At 39.0% G+C, this 24,200-nt stretch overlaps 1 protein-coding gene across 3 annotated transcripts in view; it reads left to right on the forward strand.

Moving 5' to 3' along the window:
- Positions 1 to 24,200, forward strand: part of MOCOS (molybdenum cofactor sulfurase) — a 231,927-nt gene that overhangs the window by 126,042 nt on the left and 81,685 nt on the right. For all 3 annotated transcript variants that reach the window (XR_012623319.1, XM_074824831.1, XM_074824845.1), the window contains one exon: positions 4,651 to 4,727. Coding sequence is in view for 2 of the 3 variants with exons in the window: in XM_074824831.1 (XP_074680932.1) it covers positions 4,651 to 4,727 (77 nt within the window). In the remaining variant the exon portion in view is untranslated. The remainder of the gene's footprint in view (positions 1 to 4,650; positions 4,728 to 24,200) is intronic.

A 24,200-nucleotide genomic window follows, 5' to 3' on the forward strand; every position in this document is an offset into this window, starting at 1 on the left:
CAGCCATAAGCTTGACCCTTGGTGCTATTGTAATTCCAGCAAATGTTAATTTAGAATAAACAAGTAAATCTAAAAAATGTAAAAATTACATTTGCCAAGACAGTTGTTTCATGTGGAGGTGATATAGAATATCTCTAAGAGGTGAAAAATAGGATCTGAATGAACTACTTTTAAATGCATACCAAGAACCTCTCAGTATTGTTGTACTTTTTAATTAGGTGAAAATAAATGAATTGAAAAGATGAAAGGAACTTGTGTAACATCTCACTTCAAAGGGCAGCTCCACTCTTGAGGAGTGTTTAAAAAAAAAAAAGGAAAAAGAAAAGAAAAGCAGCTTATTCAAGAAATATGCTTTCTCTGTGGATTTGGTTTCACTTTTACCTGCTTTAGAAACTCGGGATTGACTTCTGCTCATTTGACCTAAATGGAGTCATTACCCCAGCGTAAAGGAGAATGGAAGCTGGCTGACAGTGATGTTCCCCCCAGCGCTCCTTCCCTGCACTTTGCATTGACTCAGCAATGCTCTCAAATGAGCAGGATTATTTTTGACCTTGTGATGGGATTTTTATCAAAGTTTCAAAGCTCTGGGCTGTGTGCTGGACAGAAATTGTACATGCGCAGTGGCTCTGTGTCTGGATTTACTCTGTCTGGGCAAATGAATTGAAAAAGCAGCTGAATCACTCATCTGCCTGCTAAGCAAGTTAGCCTTCCCAGAATCCAGAGGCAGGTGCTCACACCCAAAAATATCTAAAAGCCATGACTTGTATACTTTTCATATACAGAATAGCTTATGTTATGCAAGATATTTCACCACCTCAGCACTGGCTGATTGATCTTGAGGGCCCTTTTGGACTCCTGACTTAAGTCAGTGCTGTCCAACTCCAGGGTAATTTTTTTGCCTTCCACCAAATTTTACTCATAAGTCTTCTCTTTAAACATGAGTTGTTTGTTTAACCCTTAAGCACTTGATTTCCAATCACATCTGTCCAGGCCATTACTCTTGTCATCACATTTCCATGTAAAGGTGACCTGACTAAGGGGAGGATGAATTCAAACTGCCCAAGATGTCACGGTTGCCTTACTTGTTTCAGTTGCTCTGAAATGTGGGATGGTGGCTTTAGAGAGGCAGAAGCCTAACAGAGAAGTGTCATAACAATCAATTGAACAAGGATTCAAAGACACACCAGCCTATCTCCATCCCTAGGAAGATACTAAAGGTAAGACCTCTTTCTGTAAGCAGTAGTTTTCTCTCATGACTCAAAGGAAAAATTGCTGCTTCTAGAAGCACAGGTCTTATGTTACTTGGAAAAGAGCAGCTCATCAGCTTCATAACTCCTTGACAGATTTAGATAGGCTGCTCTGTTTTTTTGCTATGCCACAAAGCTGTTTAACCAGTTTGTCAGATAGCAGGTTGATGTGAAATGCTATCAGCTTTTCACAAACACAATCAGCTAAGCAATTAAGCTCATCCCACATGTGATTAAGTGGGATCAATTATAAGAACTAGATAAGAGAGGTAAGCTTGTTGTTTCCTGGGTTGGTATTCTACAGTATTAGCCTTTGTAAGTATCCTTTATACATCATCAACTGCAAAACCTTTCTTACTCTGGGAAATGGCTTCTAGACCAGCATTCAAATGATCTTTATCCTAAACTGATTATTCTAACACTGGAACTGCTGTTGAGTGGGGAAACAATTTATTTGAAGCATCAATTGCATCAAACAGAAAAGTAGCCATTGAAGTCAATGTTTTGCAATGCAGGGAGCATGTTTGCTCTCAATCTTAAATACAGTTAAATATTCTAGAAGAGAGCTCTTTGTATTTCAAGAGGGGAATAGCTACCCTTCATAGCATCATGTTTTGCTGGAGTACTAAGTAAAATTGCTATAGTACTTAAGGATTAATTTGTTAATATCAGAATTTATAGATAATACCTGTAAATTTTTATATGAGATGTAAACAGATGTTCAGTGAATCTGAGAGTCAAGTGCACTAGGAAGTAGTGTAAAAATACATATTATAAGAATAACAAAAAGTTAGTACTTTCTTTATCAGACATGGAAAGGTGGTAATGTAGAAATAGAGGGGGCCATGTGAGCATATAAAATATAAGAGAGGAATGTTGCAAAATAGTCTGTATTGAAATTGTAAAAAGAGAGACTTGCCCATATCTTTGAGCAAATATTTTTAGCATTATTTTCAATTCTTTCATGGCTTCTGTTTCTAGCAATGGAGCTCCCAGCAGGCAATTTCTCTGTGATTCGAAAAGAATAAATAACACGGGACTGACAAAACAATGCGGGATGCTGATACTGCCACAATGATTGTGCTGTTCTGAAGCATAATGTTTGACCAAAACCCCACAATTGAGTTTGCTTTCTTTTTTTTCTGAATGGAAAGAGATTCCCAAGCTCAGGACTATTTACATAAAAATCTTTAAGATCTTAGAACAGTAACATTGTTCTTGCATCTCTTCTGTTGGTTAGCAATGGATGTACTGCAGCTGTCTGGTTAGTTAATAATCACATCTACCGTACAGAAATCCAATTTTCACTTCCCCTTTTACTATAGGTAGGATTTGGAGGCCTTTGAAGATCTAGGCCAGCACCTTTGTTGCCCTTTCAAGTTCTTTTCTATTCTGATAATGATACGGTTGTTGAGGGTTGTGCAGTCTTCTTGATGGGCACAGTGCCACAGTCTCTGCTCTGGTCTTTAGTTCCCAGTGTTTTATTTGCTTTGCTAGCCATTTCCAATAACTGAGCAGGGCAGGTCAATTCCTCCTCGCAGATCCTTTCTGTAATCTCTCCTTGGCAGCCGTGTGGGACCACTGTGACATTTCCTGCAGCCCATACAAATTTTTAATGTTTTTCTGCATTTAGTTCCAAAACTACTATAAGCCTCTGCCTGATCCCTTCTTCCTCCTCCTCCACCAGTTTTTCTGGCTTTTTGGGTAGAGTGTTGCTTCCCTCATGATACTGGTCCATAGGTCTCTGTGAAAATATTCCTGGTGTTAGGTCTCTTTCAGATCACAAGTGGCCATTTTAAATTTCATCACTGACAACCAATAAGGTTTCTTCCCTGAAGTTCAGGAGCAATAGACTTTGCTATCAATTACTAGGCAAGATTCAGAAATTCCTAGGAAGGATTCTTTGGCCTATGTTGTGCTGAAGTACGTGAGCATGAGTGGTCTCTTGCGGGCCATTCATCCTCGTAGTGGTCCACCACTTTTGTCTTATCACTTGGTTTATAATTATTTGCTGCCTCTATCTGTCTTCTTTCATCCCAGCTGAACATATTACCATATATACACAATACTCTTGCATTATTCTTTTGTGTGGAACTTTACCAAATATTTTTCAAAGCTTTATAAGTCCTTCACCTGACTGTCATCTGCAGTGTTTAAGTTATTTGATAACTACGGAAAAATGAAATAAAAGATAAGCAAGAAAAATCACTGTAGAAGTGTGAGCTATTATGCTATTCTGTTGAGGTTTATTTTATAAAAAAAAAAAAAGGGGCATTTGAAGTCTGACATTTTTAACCTTTGAGCCTTTTCACAATGCATACTTAATTGTGGCACCAAAAGCTATTTACATGCATTATGAAAAATGATACATCCAGCTGAAAAAAAAAGTAATCCCCTATTTTCTTGTCTGTTATGTGTGTGTGTGAAGTATTATATTTCCAGCATTAACGGTTACAGTTTTGGAGACAGCACCCTCCTTCTTAGAGACTTGTTGTGACCCCAGGTTCAGCCTTACATGGTAGTGAGTTCTGTACAATTTTGACTTCATCAATTGTCAGCATTATTCTGCATTCCCCTTTGTGGTGAAGCAAGCTGAATTGTTACTCCTTAAAACTTCCTGTGGACTGTGGTGCATACAAAGCCTAAATAAAAGATATTTTGATACTTGATATGGTGTCCCTTCTTCCCCCTTGAAATCCTCTTGGACACCACTTCCTGAATACATCCCAACCTTGGAGCTGCACCTTCTCCTTCTGAGCTGTGGGAATAGCTGCAGTAGTTCATCAGTTCCCACATTTTTGTTTCCATTTGGTGTTTCCTTTAAAAGATGTTTGTAGGGTATGCGCCTTTTCCCCCACCCTTGTATAGTGCTCTTGTTATAGGTCAGTTATCTTTAATTTCCAGGAGGAGCACATGGAGGAAGACTTGTTAGTGATCTTCCTCTTTGTTCCAGGTAAGGAAGGTCCCTTCTTGCCTTCTAACTCAGCTGTATTAGATGTAATCACTTTGGAGGCGGGGGCAGAGGGAGCAAACACAAAGTCTCCACTTGTCTCCTCACCTGTTCCTAACATTGTTGGAAGGTAGCGTAGGACCTTGTGATGTTAGCTCATAAGACATAACTGTTACCCATTATTTTAAAAATGCAAAACCCACAAGTAGCCCGTGCAGGGGAAAGTCTAACTTCCTGTGTTCAAGCAACTGTTCTTATGAATCTCTATAGTTTTCAAGAATATATTTTTGCTTCACAGGACACTACAAGACTGGAAGATGAATTCCTAAGGGAAGCGTTCCCACTCTGCAAGTTAGATTCACTGAATATAAAATAATAACTCTCAAAATAGATTTAAAGTCTGTACTGTAGCTGCATGATTTGTTTACTGTGCTCATTTATTCCATTCCTTAGGTTTGAAGACGGCACAGTCTCTTTTCTTGATATCATTGCTCTGAAACACGGATTTGATGTTCTGGAAAAACTCACAGGTCAGTTAACATAACTCTAATACTGAAGAGTGAAGTTCCAGATTTATACTCAGGGCACATCTGATCATATTTCCTATGGCTGTAGCTTAATTTTCCTTTCTAGATTTACTATCCACGTTCATCGGTGTGAAGATCAGACTTCAGTGTAACTGGTTTATTCAGGTCTTACGTATTGGATTATTCCAGCCTGGTTTGGAAAAAAAAAAAATGTATTCAGACTGTTCTCCATGAATACACACACAAGACTTGAGTACATCAAGCACATCTAGTCTGCTTCATGCTCACAAAGATTCAACAGGAAAGTAACAGTAGAAAGTAGCTGAGTGGCTCCCACTGTTTGAGTATCTTTGAAGCCCTTAACATGGAGTTAATGCTAAAGATCCATATAAAACTTTGCGCTGATCTTCAAGCCAGAAGCTCGATGTGAAGGGTGACACTCATGTGCTTTGTTGACCCTAGGATAACCTGCTGCTTGTCTGGCTCAGCATCCCAAATGCACAAGCTCTCTGGGATTGCTGCTGTGGGTCAGTGATTCTCCTGAAAGGTGCGGGAGATGACGCCTGGCCAGGGAAGCTTGCACCACTGGCTGTGCAGGAGACTTGCGCCATGGCATGCCTCCACATGTGGAGTGTGCCAGGTTAACAAAACATGTTCCTGAAATATGTGTTTCATACTCAGGTATGTGCACAGTTAATGTGTAATGGCTGAACCTCCCTTCTCCAGTGCACTCTTCGATTTCCTATATAAAGGCATAAAAGTGCATCATGGTGTAAAAGAGGCTGGAGTCCAGAGAGACATTGACTATGTATTTTTCAGGCTGGTATAATTTCAGCCAGTGTCTGTGGAGGTTTGTTGTCAGGGTTTATCTGAAGGGTTCTAGTTTCTTCTTCCTCACAGAACAAGACTTTTGTAAGGAGTATTCTGTTAGATGCTTAAGGTCTTGCTTATGTGGAAATCAATAGCAGAGTTTTCACCCACTTTAATAGGAGTCTGACTGAGCCCCAACAAGTAAGGATGTTTTGCTTTATGATGCTCTGCATGGAGACCAGAGATCAGAAAACAGCCTTTAGTGTATGTTGTTGTAGTATAAAATGCTTCTGAAAAATGTGCAGTCTTAAACAAACACTTTCACTTGTAAACAGGGCTGACTAATTTGCTTTAATGGGTAGGAGCATTGCCTGCTGTAACGAGAGAGCTGATGATAACATCTCCTCCATTGCATTTCTCATTCATCTAAACCTTCTATTGGTACCTATTTCAGCTAAACAATTGAAAAATCTCTTAATGCTAGACTGAGGGGAATACTTAGCCCTGAACCTGAATAAAGTGGATATCAGTGGATGAGAGGGTGGAATAGAAGCATGAATAAATACTATGTTGAGACCTTTCAGGTGCCAAAAATGTGAATGTGGCTTCAAATTTTCACACTTATAATCCTTTCATAAAAAATGAAAAAAAAAAAAAAAATCTAGGAAAATTTCTGTTTTCAATTTAAAAATGTATTTTTTCACAGTTCTAAAATGTAGAAAAATAAAGAAAGATTATAAAAATATAGGCTGAAAGAGTAAACAAGAAGAAACCTATTCTGAGGAAAGTTTGAAAAATTAAATAAAAAATGGTTTTGACAAATACTTGTATTTTAAAACTTCTGCACTGCTGGTGTAGCCTAGGTACTTTGGTGGTCTCTAGTCAACTTCTGGAGTGCCACACTGAAAAACGGAAGTGCCAGCACTGCCTCCTTACATCTACAAGAGACCAGAGTAACTTACAGGAATCCATAGTGGAAGAAGAAATTGAATTCTGTAAAGGATTTTAATCACACATGATTCAAGACTTTTCTGCCAAGCCAGGCTAGTCCTACACCATTATCCGTGACCCAAGATGAATTAAGCTTGTGTTCCAGATAAGTACGAACTTTCAACATCTTCCTTCATGCTAAAACTCATGTGATTATGCTTAGGAGTATATGCATGTAAGTACAAAAATTTCCATGTGCTGTAGTTTTTTAGTTAGAATTTAATCATACAGAAATCAAACAAGCACCAGGCAAATGTGATAGTAGAATACAGTACAACTAGGGTCACGTCTGGGTTTTTCCATCATAAAATGCATTTTGTGTGCCCACTTTCTGAAGTTTATGTGAAGGGTGTCTGCAGCTAGCTCAGCCTCGTCACATCTCTGTTGGCTCTTCTGTGTTGGCTGTGAGAGCAAGGCTGCCCAGGGGCCTGCGGTGTAGCACCACAGCCTACAAAGCAGTATGTACTGTCCAGAGCAGTTCATTTACCTTTCCAAATATTTAGCTCTTCAATTTGTATAGACACTGGATATATCTGTGTCTGGCACGACCGATGCAACAAGAGATTCAGTGCTTCACAATTGCCATTTTCCTCTCACCATCCTTTTCTCTCCTGCACATCATTTTGAACATTGGAATTCTGCAGGTTATTCAATTTCTGTCAAAGGTCCACTGTTCCTTTTGAACAAAGATTATTGGCATTTGTGTGTATACAACAAAGCCATTGCATGCTGTAGAAACACTTTGTAATCCAGAAGTACTGCAGATTTGTTTTAACCCATTTTATGCATATTTCTTCCACTTTAACTGTCAAGAGTTTTCAGTAACAAAATGCACTGTCAGATATTAACCACTTCTGAATCTCACTTTGCTGTAGCTCCTGGACTACTTGCTTTGCACTGCCCCAACACAATGATTCTCATTCTGGGTTGGAAATAGTCTGGAGTAGAAACAAGCAAAATAAACAAAGTATTGTTGTTATTAGTTGTGTCCTGTGTAATAAAAGCACTGCTGAAGTTCTTTTGGGATGTACTGTAGCTGAATTGTACCGGTGTTATTATTGAAGATGGGGAGAGATCTAATGGAAGGTAAATCAGAGTTTCAGAGTTAGGCAGTGTTGTGAAAAACAGATCTGTTTCTGAGTCTGATATCATCTGACTAAATCCTTTCGTCCTTCCATTTAATAACAGGCATATTTCATGCCAGAGTTACATCATGATGTGTGTATGTGTATTTAAGCAATTTTCAGATATTTTGCATCTGCATAATTTTTAAATTTAACATTAGCTGGTATGTATTTTTATTAGTAAATTTTCATCAGTTTTACAAATGAAACTAAGGTACATAATTTGTAATTATGTTGTAAGGAGTACTTTAGTTCTAATGTCTGTTCATGAAACATTAATTCTCTTCACAAGAAAATATAATAAGTATTGAAAGAAATTTTAAAATGCAGACTACATCTCCTAAGGATGATGAATTGAAAGTAATTTTTAAATTCACTGGATGCTTGATTGGTTGTTGGAGTAAAAGTTGTGTTGACTTTTATAAAGGCAATTATACCACACAACAACTAAAGCAAAATACAGTGCAGGATGCTAAATAGTGAGGCTAACTTTGATTATTAACTTGGTCTTTAGGACTTTTGAGTTGTGTTTTGCCCTCTAATAATTTTTATCATCCTTAGATACATCAAGGACTGGTTGCAACCAGTGATGGGATGTTGGGCAGCCTGCATTTAGTGCTACTGCATAGGTTCTGATGTGTGTTGTTTAAACACTTAGACTTATGCAAGGCATCCAGTTTAGGGACAGAAAAGAATTTTCTCCTCAGTCAGATTGGCAAGGATTACTGGGATTTCTTCTCCTGTGTGGAGTTTGTGACTTCATCGTGCCACTGTCTGGGCACATCACCTAAACTTGGACCATGGGTGTGATGCTTGTGCATTTTATTGCTTTCATCCTCGGTGTTGCTTTCATTCATAATTTTAATGTATTGGGGGTTTTTCTTTTTAAAATCATAAGATTAAAGATGTCATTCATACATGTGTTCTGGCTTGTGATGTATAGGTGTGTTGGAAGTGGATGCTCCATTTTGGCCAAAGTTTATGAAATTCTTCATATTGGGAGGAAATTCTTCCCCTGGTTTAAGAGAGAGAATGAATCATTGACAAAATTTTTACATTCTCTATGCCTACCATTTGACACAAGATGAACTTTAATGTAGAAGAAACCTGGGCAATTTGTGCTACAATACTCACCTCAGAGGATTATGCTTATAACTAACACATTCTCTAACAGTACTTGAGCGAGAGTTATGGATTGTTGGGGTTTTTTTCTGAGGAAAAAATGTTTGACAAGTTGACAGTAAAGAGAAAATGCTTCATCCATGCTCCAAATAGGAAAATATAAATACACTAAAGAGAAGACATTTAAAGTTCTGGCACCAGAAAGAAAAGTTTGACTTCTAGATGTGAAGAGAGTACATAAGAGCTTAAAATCCAAAGGTATTCTGATTCCCAAATAATGACACTACTGGTATGCCAAAAGACAAAAATTTCTCCTCTCCTTTCATAGATAGTGAGGTGACTGTTTCTGTTCTTAAATTTGTGTCCCAAGATGAACTTGGTTTAGAGAACAAACTAGGAGGAAAGTTAGTTATTTACTGCTAACAGCTCTCGCTGCTAGCACATTACGTCAGTCCGGGTTTTCCTAACTTTCTTTTGTGACTTGACTAATGCAAACTAGACATCCTTGGTACCCTTGAAAGCAGAGCAGAACAGCTAAAGCATGATTTGAGAAGCTTTGAAAAAGTGAGTTGCCAAAAGAAATCCTGGCAAGGCTGCCTTTGCAGACTTTAATGTGTATATAAGGTTTCTTTCTGGAAATAAACTGCTTTTATGTTTTGGGTTCTTTTAATATGCATTTGCTAATATTGATGTGGATTGCGTTCACAAACTGCCTAATCTGTAAAGAGGCCTAGGAAAGGGCCAAAAATGTCAGAGTCATTCCTCAGACCTGTAGAGATAACACAGGAAGAGGTAGTACTGCACATAAATGTCTTGGGTGTTTTTGCATAATACAGCTAGAGAGAAAAATACGCTTCTTAGGAAATAAAAGAAGGGGAAAATGTCTTTATTATAAGATGAGCTGATGAAGAAAAAGTGCAGCACAGCTGACAGAAAATATACTTCTGCCAAGAGGTAATTGTTCTGTGTTCAGGAAAAAGAGTTAGCAAAACTTCTGTGGTGGAGGCATTTGATGGCATCCAGTGTTATTACAGGGGAGAGATTTGCAGCAGTCTTTTCATGCTTGGGAGACTTCTGGAAAGGAAGCTGGGGTAGCTAATAACTGCAGGATCCCCACAGGTGCTTTTGCATTGGCTGTGTCTTGCTGAGGCAAGAAATGGAAGGGAGCATCAGTGTCCAACACTGACAGGCTTCTCACTTGTCCAGGGATAATTGAGCTTTTGAGGTCTGCAGCTGCTGAGAACTTCTCCTTTGGCAGGGCTGTGTACATTGCAGGTCCAAAATATTAAAGACTGCAAGGAGAATCTTAAGGCAGTTTTGTTTGGGGGGGCCTTATGTGTTTCCACATGAAAGGATGCTGGAGTCACTGATCTCACTTTTCTCATCAAGGAAGCCTTAACCCCCCACCCTGTTGGCAGCAGAGGACTCTCTTGTATGCCAGTTAGTGTGACCTGTGCCTGCCTTTCCTCTTCTGTCCTTCTTTATGTGTCTAGTTTAATCCCTAGATGAAGAAGAGATTAGTCATAAGTATTGGATGTCCTAGTTACTTTCATATTGTAGATCAGGAATTACCTCTGAAGTTATTGGAACCTCTAATAATTAACATCACAGTATGCGCTTTGCTTTTTGATATGACTTATACACCTTCATCTAACTGTTGGTTAAATCATTACAGAATGGGAAAAAAAAAAAAAAGCCTAAACCAAAAACAGTCAGACATGGGGAAGTAATAGGAAGACAGCATTTGCACAGGGAATATGACAGCTGCCAAACATGTTAGTATCCTCAGTTTTATTGGGTTGCAGGTCACAGTGTTGACTTTCCTAAAGCCAGCAGAAATGCCAAAGACCGAGTGAATTTAAATGAACTATTGTTCTGGATCCTGAGGAGTGGCAAACTGCACTCCTACACTGGTCCTTCCCAAATACAGGCTTTAAGACGGGAGTATGGTCATTAGTTGCACATTCTTGTCTGTTTTCTGTCTGTGCTAATGCTTTTTTTTCCCAATCCTGATTGGTAACATAGGAATGTGGATGTCCCCATTGAGCTGGGGTAGCTATAAATCAGAGTTGTCCATGAGCTGATAAGAGTAGAGTTTGTCCATGGGTTAGTTGTTCAGTTTCTTCAAGATAATGGGTGGTGATCTAACAAGAATGATAAAATCCTGGACCTGCTCTCTCCCTATCACTGAAATCAGGAGAGGTATACAGTAGTAGGCAACCAGGAAAGCAAGATGGGAGAACATTTAATAAACTGCAATGATTAATCTTTTTCTATATCTACTCTGTTTATTTAGTTCAAAATAAACCATTGTGTTCCTAACCAGAGATTGACTTTTTTTTACGGTAGTACAGCAATGACTAAGCAATCGGTATATGATTTTATGATATTGTATGTGAATCCTATTTATCCCTGACTTAAACTGTGGAGCCTCATTCCTATTCAGATCATCCACTGAACAATGTTTCACTAATGTGAACGGTACAGTCTAAATTTCCTGGAATTCTGTGTACCTCACTGCACATGGGATAAGATAAGGAAGGTGGGTTTTCTGCCTTACATCAGATGGTTGCTGTGAAACTAAGCCCTGACATACTGAATAATCAGAACCTTTACAGAGTAATTACCTGCAGTTGATCACTTTCAGGTTTGCAACAAGAGATTTCATTTTACTGTGAGGACCTCAGCTGTGTGGACACTCTTATGAATGCTTTCATTGAAGTCACTGGGGCCACAAAAAGAAGGCTAATGTAAGGCCAGGGATCTAGATGGAGACTTGGGAGACATGAGTTCCTTTCCTTGGCCACGAAATTTACTTGACTTTTATTAAAGCACATAGATACTAATCTTCAGGGGAGCAGGGAGTTAGGTAACTAAATGTGTTTCCAGATCTGCATTTAATCTCTGGGTGGGATTTATCTTCTGTTGCTGTCAGCACCTATGTCTGAGGTGACCATATAGATTCCCATTGCAATCAGTGGAACAGACAGTACTTCACCGGCTTGATCCCTCTGACCTTTTTTGGAAATTTAGAACAAGAGGAGTTACATCCAGTAATACCAGTTCTTCCCATTGTCTATTAAGGGAGCTTAGATGATTAGCTTATCGTGGTATAGGACATTTCTTTATTTTTACATATCTTTCCTGTTAATGATCCCTTTGGAACTAGAAACCTGAACTGTCAGATAGTTGAGGTGGAAGTAGTGGTTTGGGTTTTTTACGTTCCCTTAGATCTGTGGCTTGTATTGTGCAGGGCAGGTTCTACTTTTCTCGTGGTTGAAAGAAACCAGTAAAGCAGAACAGGGAATGTGCTAGAAGAGCCCCAAGGAAAGTGAAGGCTCAGCATGAGGTTTTCTATTTGTGAAACTCTCATCTGTCTATTATTTTATGAGTGATTTCTGATTTACAACGTATATTTCATGCTTCAAATCCAAGTTTATTCAGGTAGATGTTGCTTTCTCTGAGAGGGAAAGGCTCACAGTCTGATAGCAGACAAACTGTCTTGCAAAAGCAAAAAAAAAAATGTTCTGTCTTCAGGATGATAATGTCCCTGTTCTGGTAAAACAGTCAAAAAGATGTCTTATGTAAAGAGTGTATATGTATAGCTGACTTCAGAAGTCTGTGATCATTTTCATTTCAAATGACTGGTTAAAGCTGATTAGGAGGAAAGAAAGCTCAGTTGGTTCTTTTGCATCAGAAGAAGCCATTGTTGGGACTGTGATTAATTTAATAGGAAAGACATGCTCAACTGAGCACACATTTGCTAATGACTGTAGATGAAATTAAAACAATTAAAGAATCAGTATTACAAAATGAGCAAGTAGGTGAGGCAGTCTTGTGCAACTGTCTGGAAGTACAGCCAAGCACATACAATGTATTTGGAAGGCAAGTTTGAATTAATGGATGTGGCCTACCTTTTTTACTGTAGATACAGAATCTGTTCCCAGTTCTGCCTAAGATAGCATTGTGAAAACTGTCATTTTCAATAAATAAAGTGGGAGAAATTGTTGTAGCCTACATCAAGAGAGAATGTAAGACCCAAGCCTTCAATAAAGGCCGTAGGAATATTAACAGAAGTCAAGAGTAATGAAACTCTGATCCCCTGGTTCCTACAATGATCCAGAATTGCCTACACAAGGCCAAAGGATATTATGGAGAAGAAGTATATCTCTCTGTAATACCTTTCTCTCTAGATCATTTTCTTTGTCAGATATAGTTAGGATCTGAAGGAATTGTCATTTTTACTATAAGGTTATCATTACCATTGTTAGAGATAAAGTCCTGTGGGACTGTATTTTTCAAAGGAGAATAGAATTGAGGGCTTTTAGACTTGGATGCAGATTTTCCAAAGACTTTTTGATACCTAAATTGATTGATTAGCTTAGGGTCCTTCTTATTCTTGGAATACGCTTTTAAATTGGGAAAAAGTAAAAATCTTGTTCGGTTGTGTTCTTAAAACCTATATATGAAATACTCAAGAATTGTCTCTGTATAGTTCCAGCTAAAAATCAGAACTGAAAAGAAAATGGAAAATAAAATTACACATAAATTAATTACATTACACTTTAAACAATATATTGCTAATTAATTTTTGCCACATCTTGATACACTTACAAGGAAATAAAATGTTACCTTGTGGAGACTAATTTCCTTGACTGATATGTTAACAGTTTTCTTACCAACATTCACCTGGAAAATAAACCTTGACAGGGTGGTGAAATAAGTCTAGTTATATAAAAAGCTAAAGCACACCGTGATTAGAGAAAGGATCAGTGTTTTGGCATTTGCAGAAGGTCTGGCTGGCATTAGGGGTGTGCACTTCAGCCATCCCTCAGCAGATCTCATGGTCCCCTTATAGTGTGTGATGGCTACCATGGAAAGGATTACCTTATTTTATTTATTACATTTTTAATTTCCTAGCTAACTGGATCCAGCTGTTTCAGCCCTTCATGCAACACGGAGATTTTATGCTAAATCCAAAGGGGCTAAATTAAAGCGAAAGGAAATTTGCATATTGTGTAAAACTCTACGTGTTCAGCAGATCCAGATTATATGGTGCTAATCACAAACACTAGATAGAGTAAATCCTCTTGAAGTCACCCTGGGGTTAAGTCAAATGCTTTACACTCTTTGACACATACCCATGAAATATGTAATCAAGTCTGTTTGACGTCCTCTCCTAATTACGTGTGTGTATTTTAAGCAGATGCTTTTCCAGCTGATCTGCTCCTTTTGAGATCTTTTTTTCATTATTAATCAGAAAATCATGCTGTATGTTAACGGCAAGTGCCAATTATGAGAAACTAATATTAGTTCCTTTGCTTAGAAGCTGTGCTTTTGCAAATAAGACCATTGCCAAATAACATATAGATGTAAAGAAAATGTAAGAACTCATCCATCAGGGGCATAATTATTTTGCCATGCACTAATTCAACCTAAAACTAAAATTTATTCTTCTAGATACTGATTTTTTAGGTTGAGGAGAAATAAGAAAGTTCTCTGTTGGAGGTAGGAATTGACTTGTTTTCACAAAAGCTAGAATATAAATGATAAAAATATTTCCCCCCCCCAAGACTCTACATTCATTACTTCTGTCAAGAATATTAACACATAATTTTAGCCTTCCATGAATTCCTCTTACTCAAGTGAAATAGTATCAGGAGACAAAATTAATATTTAATTAACTTGGGAGTCACTGAGTTTTAGGTAAACCCTATTTTTATTGTGACTATGTAAGAATAGTCTCCAGATATTGCTAGTGACCTAGTTGGTTTTACCCCTACTCTTCAGCTGAAGGATGCAAACTGCCACATGCATTTTGCCAGCTTCAAACTGAGTGTGTTCCCTTCAATGTGTTTAGCAGAGACATCTACTGGCAAAATGTTAACTAGCATTCTCTTCCTCAGGTCCTACAACGCCATTTCTTACACTTCTGCAGGGAGACCCGCTAATACAGAAATGAGTACTTTGAAGCTTTTAGATGTACTGGAACATTAAATTTATTCTTTTGGAAGAAGAATTAAGTAGTATATCAACAGATACAAAATTAATAAAGACAAAATAAAATTTTCCTATTGTCTCGCTAAGGTTACTTCCTGTTGAACTACTACACTACTTCTAGTGGAGATGTGCATATCAGAGAAGAAGAGAATAAAGGAATTTATGATCCATTGTAGATGAACAGGACTAATTGCAAATCACATAATAATCATAGTTAGTCTCCACTGATTTTGATATAGTCAATATAGAATGGAAAGAAAGAAATTACAGGATATAATCAGATGAGCTATTCCACCTACAGTGACTGGTTTCATGTCTAATGCTTGCTCCACACTCGAAGTTTTTTATTGATAAACATCTGCCTCAGCTGTCACATTTGCTGAGTTTTTAATGGCTCTCAATAGAGCCATTCTAGATATGGTTTCAATACTTGTGTGCTAGCTGCTCTAGTTACATTTTAAATACTTAGAGGTCATCCGTGGTGGAATGAGCAAATGCCTGGTGCTTGCACAGATGGAGACACCAGCAAGTCCCCCTTGGTCTCAGGCCCTAGAGGGGCCCCTGGGAGTCCACCTGGCAGCCCTGCCTCTTCTTCTCTGGTCCAGCCTCACTTCCCTCCCTGGAGGTACCCACGTACCTTGGTGTGTGGGTGTAGCCTTGCACAGGTGGAAAAAGCAGAACTAAAAGAGCATGGATGATTACATCCCCCCAGAAGAAGATCATTAAATATTTAAAAAATCAGTTTTTGCATTTTCAGGTGACCTGTGGATTCAAGACACTAAGAAGCATCCTATCTACCTAGTTGGAGTGGGCATATTTTCTCACAATTGTTACTGGTAAAATATATTTTAAAAAATACCTGTCTGCCTTCTAATGTCAGTTTCTCAGAGGACACTTGAATCATTTTAAAAGAGATGAGTCCCTCTTACAAGGCCTATTATAGCAGTGAAATTTTTCAGATCAGTTTATTCAAGTAAAATGATACTATTCTCTGAAGTAAATGTTCACCAAACCTATTTTGATCAGTTCGTGTGCTACATTCCTAAAAGTATTAATTTTGTTTTACCTTAGGTTTATATGGCATTTGTAATGGCCATTTTAGGACTGCTATGCTTTCAGGTCTATGTGTGCACCTCAGCCAAACTCCAGATTTAAGATCCAGACATCTGCTCACCCACATCACATCCCCTGTTCACCCATTTTCATTTACATCCTAATTTCCATGAAAAGAAGACTTCACTGGGCAAAGGATCTCTGCTTGTGAGCCTCTTTAATTGCAAATGTTGCAGTTCTATGATAGCTGGAAAAATATTTTTTGTAAGTTTTTCCTCTGCTCCTCCTTTCTTCTCCCCTTCTTTTTCCTTTCTTTTTTCTTTTCATCTTTTTCTTTTAAAGAACTTACAAGTATTTTGATAAAAGGTTTAAAAATGGTTGGTTTAACTTGTCTGTTGCTTATGGTCTTTTAGTATGAGTGTATTGTCTCAAGCTGATGCTAAAATTTCCATTTTATTATTGTTCTGACCAAGAATTGCTACTTTTGGTATTTTACTCACATTATTAATTGAAACCCCAGCACACTAAAATTTCTGCCTAGTTTCTTCTTTAAAGTAGAAACTTGCAAATCAGCTTGAACTTCAGCTATCTTCCTACTGAATGCTTCATAAGATTTTAAGGCAGTCATAAAAATCAATTTATTTCATAAGTATTAGGTTAATGTCAATGATACTGTCACAAGTATCAACAAAAAATGGTGCTGAGCAGGAAAAATTCTGTCATAAGATAGTATTTGAATAAAAGATACGTTTAGCTTTATAAATTGAGTGTACAGAGATGTAATGAAAACTTCTTGGGTTATCCAGTCTGTGAAAAAAATTTGATACTCTCTTAAAAAATAAGGACAGAATGAGGAGATTCCTAATTTCAATTAATTTTATCATTAATAGTACAAATCACAGGGAATTAGGGAGATGAGATTGCCAACACAAATTTTCTCAGCTTAACTACAACAGACAGAGGACTTTCATTTTTTACAGTAGAGCAATGCTGGCAGAAGGTCTGCTCAGTTGGATGTAATAATTTCACTATACAAACTAGGTTGAGCTGTCATCACAAGAGCTGGTGTAAACCCTCTTTATGTTAGAAGGATTTTGATACCATAACCACACCAGCAAAACCTTTAAGGAATGAAAAGCTATTCGTTTCTGAGTGTCTAGCAACACAATTCCATGTTTCAGGCATGATGTTCCAAGTCAGTGTAAAATAAAGTGAAAATGCCACACTTCTGACATGATTGCGTACTACACCCCTTTTCTAATGGCCTAAATAATTACAGCACTGTGCAAGGCAACCAATATTCATGATCCTGTGGGGAGTCCTCACCCAGTATAAACTGCCATAGTTTATCGATGTTAGTGGAATTCTGATAGTTGACACTACCTGCCCCTAAATCTTTGTCCAAGATCATAGAGATGCTGTTCAAAATGCTGCCATTTATAGGTGGGGTTAAGTACTGACCCCTAACAATTGAGCTAGTTTCACTCCTTGGACATGGCTACGAGTTCACATGCTAAAAGAACTTCATCCCAGAAGCTAAAGGGCAAGGCTGGGGATCAGAATTACTGAGCTGGCTTTCTTTATATAAATAAATTTTCATAAATTTTGATAACTCTTTAGAGTGATATGATTTTTTTTCCAGACTGTATAAAGAAAAATTGGGGCAAATTCATTCTAGATGAGTGTGCAGATGACAGGGTAAGTTGGATGCTCACAGTTAGATGTTGTGTTTGAACCTGTTTTGTGACAGACGAGGATGTCTGTTTTGAAAGGTTTCTTTTCCGATATAGATCCCATAATCAAAACAAACGTTTATCTTCCCATTTTTCATCCTGAGTGAAACTCGGCTTCTAACTAGTAGAGAGCCTGGGCCCAAGTGTGAGTAAGTTACTTTCTTAAAATATACCAGAAAAGATGTTATGTGGGTAACTGGCCAGTGCCTTTTCAGAGTGTTTCCAGGCACCTGTTTTTTCTTATATTTATTTTTTCCCTTTTTCCTCTTCACATTAGTGACAGTTTTTTGTTGTTGTTGTTGTTTTCCGGAAACTGGGATCATCTCTGTTCACGGACATGCTTTCAACTATTTTTTCAACCTGATTTCATTTAGAACAAGTATAATCAGATTTTTTGTTGTAATTTCTTTCTTCTCCACTTTATTGATTTGGTATGAGAATATCTACTTTTTATTTTTATTTTGAGATAAGTAACATGATCTTCTAGAGGGACATGAAACTCACTTAGATTTCACTTAGGCTCTGGGTCGCAAGATCTGCTAATACACCATCCTCACTGCTGTTTAAGTGATTAAGACATTTCTTTTTCCAGACATCAACCCCAAATCTTGGCCAGAACTGATGCCTAGAGGCTGAGTAGTACCTGAGTGCTGAGTGTACCTACTTCTGAGCTCTGGCAGTTGGAAGCCCAACCAAGTAACCTAAGTTTCATCTGCCTCTGCCTCCATAAATAAAAGTTATTAAATGCTGTGGCTGAACACTTGAATTCACAATCCTTGTTAGGGCTATGGGTGACAGTAACAGAGTTTGCCACTTCTGGCTTATAGCCTCTTCTATAGCCAGTGTGTTGTGTAGTCTGACGGAAGCTGCTAAGCAGAGGCTTGAATTTCATGTCAATGTAATCTAAAAACCATAAGTGAGGTCCAAAGGTATTTGAGGCATAAAATCTTCCATAATTTTATATTAAGGTGATATGGGTGGAGAACAGAAGCTGCATGAACTGTCTTGAAGAATAATATGGAAAATACTCAAGTGCCACCCTATAAATCAGTTGGTTTCTATAATCCAAAATACGTAATGCAGTCCTGATTACCTCATCACACAAGTACATCCACAGAACTGGAGGGTGCTCAGCGATGAACAGCAGCACAAAAGTGCTCACATGAACATAGACTAAAATAATCAATCACATCCTTTAGGGACGTCTGTCTGCTTATCAAAAAAAAAAAAAAAAAAAGGATGCTTGTGTGGATTTAAAACCCTGCTTAGCAGAACACAGAATGTGTGTTTTCCCACATATATATTTGGTTTTGCAGTGTTTGCCCTGTTTAAAGCATCCCCATTGTGCCTCCTGTTCTTGCTGTTCCATAGGGCCTTTGCTATTCTTAGAAGCAAGTCACCAGAGGAATTAAACCAGTGTTCAAGAAAGGGGGGGAAAAATAGGAAGAGAAACTGTGAGGACAATCCAATTGTTCCTATGCCACTTGATTCAATAAGAACAAAAACATTAAAAGGATTTGGGGGCTGCAAGCTGCTGTTGTACTGACTGATTTACCATGCGTGGAAACGATCAATGAGGGGGCCTTGAGCTAGCCAACATGCACTGTTGATCTGGGCAGTCGAACTGCTGGGTACATCCAATTATTAAGGAAAACAATGAAGTTCAAACTCTGAAATATCTTTTTCTTGATGTGTGTAATTCATGTGGATGTTTGGATTGTGCTAGTTTAATTGTGAGAAATGTAATGCAATGATAATAATTACCCAGTTGAATGGGTTGACATGTTTCTATTAATCACTCTCATTAAATTATTAAGCCACTTATCTGTCTTTAGCACTAATATGCTCTACATGACTAGTGGACATTGCATTGATAACAAATTTAGAAGGAATTTTACCCTTTTCCAGAAGTATTGGCTAAGCAAACTAGATAGCTCTGCACATCCGTCATACACTGATAATGCAAAAGGTTGAACCAGCCTCATTTAATTGAGCAACAATTTTCATTAAGGTGTGCAGAATTTGACCCAACTTTGTGTGTTTTCTAAAATAAATCATAACTTTTTCATTATGATCTGAGATTTTTGCTCTTATAAATTAGCATATCTATATCAGTAGCAATATTATATGCGATTTGCAACTGTGCTTTATCTTTTACACTGCAACAAGCTAAAATATAATGGGTGATTTTCAAAGTCCTGGTTTTGACAGGCCTTCAAATTATTTCACTCTCCAACATGAAAGATCTCGAGTCATACTGTAAGCATATGTATCACATAAAGGGTTGTGAGAAGGGTATGTGGCTGGCTTCCTGAGTTGTGGTTGGGGAGAGCTGGGGAGCAGCATCTGTCGCCAGCTAATCAGAGGATGACAGGATCAGGCCAATGGCTGCATCCAGCACAGAAAGTTACAGAATGGGAAAAAGCAAGGTGATATGCTAAAATACTTATGAAGCAAGCCCAGTTGCAGAGAGGTATTACCTGGGAATTATTTGTGTAGATCTCATGATGAGATTTGATATTTAGTGAGTTGAATTTGCCAGGTCTGTGTTGAGCTCATGGACAAAATTATTATTTGCATTGTGTTCCTCCCCCACTAATTTATTTGTATAAATAAAAAAATATCAAATCTTCCCACTTATTTCTGTTCCAGTATGTGAGACACTACTGGGAGGTGATGTCTTGTGGGGGCCTATGTCTGCCACATGCTATCCTATGATGGGGCTGAGCCTGAGGTATTGCGTCACAGCTGGGAAAGGTGCCCATGGTGCTGTGCAGTTCAACAGCCTCCTCTTCACACACTGAGCAAAGGCACATCTGGTTAAGCGGAGCAGCTGTGCTTGGGGTGCAAGGCTGTGTGTTCTCCTGGGTTTCCATTTCCACCATGACTTTGTGTTTGTATTTTTTCCAAGTACAGAAAATGAGGGTTTCCTGCTAGTTAGTTGGTGATCGATGGGAGTTTCAGGACAGAATAACAAAGCAAAGGAGATTCTCAAGTGCTGCCAAATGGTCAGGGAGCAGGAAATACGTCAGATATTCAGATTAGAAAACTGATGTTAAAAAGGGTAAGAGTAGAGGCAGCATTTTTTGTTTAGTTGTAGTTTTTGTTGGTTTTTTTTCAGCAATTCCAGAGAAAAAACTTGCTGTGATTTGGTGCTCATAAAATTTAAAAGCAGTGGGGGACACAATTAACAGATCGCTGCGATTTGTGAGGTGAAACGAGAGATGAATTTGACTCATGGGTTTTAGTAGCCCAAAGATATTTTTATGTCATCCTTTTTTGTGCTTGTGATGTTTGATAATAGCTGTACAGAATGAGATAAAGTGCGGTAAATTTTCTGCCAGTGCAGGAACTGCTAGAGGAAGTCTCTGGGAGAGAAGAGTATAACACGACAGAAACAAAGGGCAAACAATGCCAAGGGCAAGTAACTCCAGTAGACAACTCAGGCATGTGGTGTTTAGTATAAAGCATTGTAGGTAGAGCAGCTGCTGGATAGAATGAGGAATATCAAGACGGATCTGAATAAAGCCCAGAAATGAAAGCTGTTACTACTTCTCTGTGGTCTTATTTACAACATAAAGTTAGATCATCAACTGATGTAAGGTTGTTTCTGGCCTAACAATATTAATACCATTACGACAGCTGAGCACTGTTAGGAATCTGTCCACTGAAGTCTACACCCATCCCATAAAAACAAGACTGAATTCCCATTGTTGTATTAAGCTTGCCTAAGCACCATGCATCATCCAAATGACGAGCAGTGACTAAGCAATGTCGTGTTTTAATGAATATTCAAGCATAGATACATCATTTTATTTCTGTTGGGGTTTTAATTTTCTAATGCTTTTTCAAGGTCTGTGCTTTTGGGAGGGGGAGGGTGACGTTTGCTCTTATAGGAAAAGAAGGCACACTGCCATTTCATTTCTTAGTAGAGGTTCGTAATGCGATTACCAAAATGTGAATAACAATCAAGTAATGTAGAAGCTTATTCCCTATGGATAGCAAAAATAAATTTCAGTCAAATGTTTCCGGCAGAAATCTCAAATTTGTCATGCAAAGTACTTCTCTGCATTCAAACATAATGTATTTATGTGAGTCAGAAACATCAAACATTAGGATAAATAGCCAGATTATAAGTACAGTCTGCTTATGAAATGATTGGAAAAGAAGTGCAATTAATGAAACTGGCAGAATGACTATGAAGCAGTGTTAATGCCTTGAGATTTAAAGAAAGCATTCGTATCTGCTTTACAACATGGGGTGGAGGAGACACTTAAAGACTGCTTCACTTCTCTGCTAACAATCTTTAACTACCTTTTCATTTTTTGTGATTTATATTCGTGTCAGATGTGAATTGGGAGCAATTTTTACAAACTTCTACTGGGCTCATATTTAAAAGGGAACTGAGGCCTGGGAGGCCAAGGGGAAAAGAGTGAAAAGATGGGCAATATCATTGATACTTTCCTTCTACCTCGAAGGCAGTGTAACACTACATACTCCTACAAAAAAAACAACAGGAGTAGGGAAGGGTGGTATGTGCCTATGTCTGTGGGGGGGGTTGACACTGCCTGGACACCAGGTGCCCACCAAAGCCGCTCTTTCATTCGCCTCCTCAGCTGGGCAGGGGAGAGAAAGTATAACGAAAGGCTTGTGGTTGAGATAAGGACAGGGAGATAATTCACCAATTACCGTCACAAGCAAAACAGACTTAACTTGGGGAAATTAATTTATTACCAATCAAATCAGAGTAGGATAATGAGAAATAAAACCAAATCTTAAAAACACCTTCCCTCCATCCCTCCCTTCTTCCTAGGCTTAACTTCACTCCTGATGTTCTCTACCTCCTCCCCACCAACAGCGCAAGGGCATGGGGAATGGGGGTTGCGGTCAGTTCATCACCTGTTATTTCTGCCTTCTCAGGGGGAGGACTCCTCACACTCTTCTCCTGCTCCAGCGTGGGGTCCCTCCCATGGCAGACAGTCCTCCACTAACCTCTCTAATGTGAGTCCTTCCCACAGGCTGCAGCTCTTCATGAACCACCTCAGTGTGGGTCCCTGTCACGGGGTGCAGTCCTTCAGGAACAGACTGCTCCAGCGTGGGTCTCCCACGGGGTCACAAGTCCTGCCAGCAAACCTGCTCCAGCGTGGGCTTCTCTCTCCATGTGTCCACAGATCCTGCCAGGAGCCTGCTCCAGCGTGGGCTTCCTGTGGGATCACAGCCTCCTTTGGGCACATCCACCAGCTCCAGCGTGGGGTCCTCAGGTGGATATCTGCTCCCCTCTTAACCTCCATGGGTGCAGGGGCACAGCCTGGTTCACCATGGTCTTCACCACAGGCTGCAGGGGAATCTCTGCTCCAGTTCCTGGAGCATCTCCTCCCCCTCCTTCTTCACTGACCTTGGTGTCTGCAGAGTTGTTTCACATATTCTCACTCCTCTCTCTGGCTGCAATTGCTGTCATGCAGTAGCTTTTCCCCCTTCTTAAGCATGTTATTCCGGAGGCGCTACCACTGTCGCTGATGAGCTCAGCCTTGGCCAGCGGTGGGTCTGTGTTGGAACTGGCTGGCATTGGCTCTGTTGGACATGGAGAAGCTTCTAGCAGCTTCTTATAGAAGCCACCCCTGTAACCCCTCCCTTGCTAAAGCCTCGCCACACAAGCCCAATGCAGTCAGACAAAAGTGCTATTAACTCCTTATCCCAACTTTTCCAACTGTACTGAGCAGTCAGAAGTGTTCTCTAAGTTGCTGCAGGTCTTATTTGCCCCCAAAGGAGCTGGTTGAGTGGTGGTATCATCTGCCTCCTCTTGTCACTTGCTTTCTCTACATCCTTAAAAGGGAATGAATAAATCTGAGATACCTGGATTTGAAGTGTTTGTGAAGGGTTAGATAGGAATGGCATAAAGCATATGAACTGGCAGGTTTTAATAATTGTATGGGTCCTTTGTATTTCTGGAGCTAAAGCGTGCTTGTTTGGGAAAAAGAATGGAAGTAAGCATCAACTGTGAGGTATATGACCACTCCGAATTGGTTTGTGTGCATGTGGTTCTTTACTGGGAAGATTTTGTGGAGATACACATCAGCAGTCTGTCATCAGTGGATTGTTCAGTGGACTTTGTCAGTTTTCTGTGTCCATCAGCTAGCGGTGATGGAATAAAACATTTACATTTTGTAAGGACCTTGGACGGCATCCTCAAGCAGAGGCTGCTGAGTGCAATGCCAGGCTCAGTTAGCATTGTCTGATGGCAGCAGCTGGCATTGCTTTTAAGCTGTGAGAAGTGCTGAGATTGAGCTCGGGATCCCTTCCCAGGACCCCAGAGACTACCGTTATGGAGAATTTGTTGTAGCTGTATGTACTGCTTCTTTTTTTTCAGTAATTTTAATTTTTAGTATCTCAGTGTGACTTGAATAGCAGTAGCAGAAATCTTTGGATTTACTATAAAGTACTACTATGTTGCAGGTAAATTATAACACCCCGCTCCAAATAAATATGGCAGTTTAATCCAGTATTCACATCTTAATTGAGCCTGCTTGATGCCAAGGTATCACAATACTTTGAATATGTTATTACTTATTTCAGTAAGTGAATATAGAAATAAGAAACCTCAGGTTGGTTTTGGTGAGCTGGTGCAGGTGAAACCTGAGTCTGGA

This window comes from Strix aluco, chromosome 1 (genome assembly GCF_031877795.1).
Source record: "Strix aluco isolate bStrAlu1 chromosome 1, bStrAlu1.hap1, whole genome shotgun sequence".
NCBI classification, from domain to species: domain Eukaryota; kingdom Metazoa; phylum Chordata; class Aves; order Strigiformes; family Strigidae; genus Strix; species Strix aluco.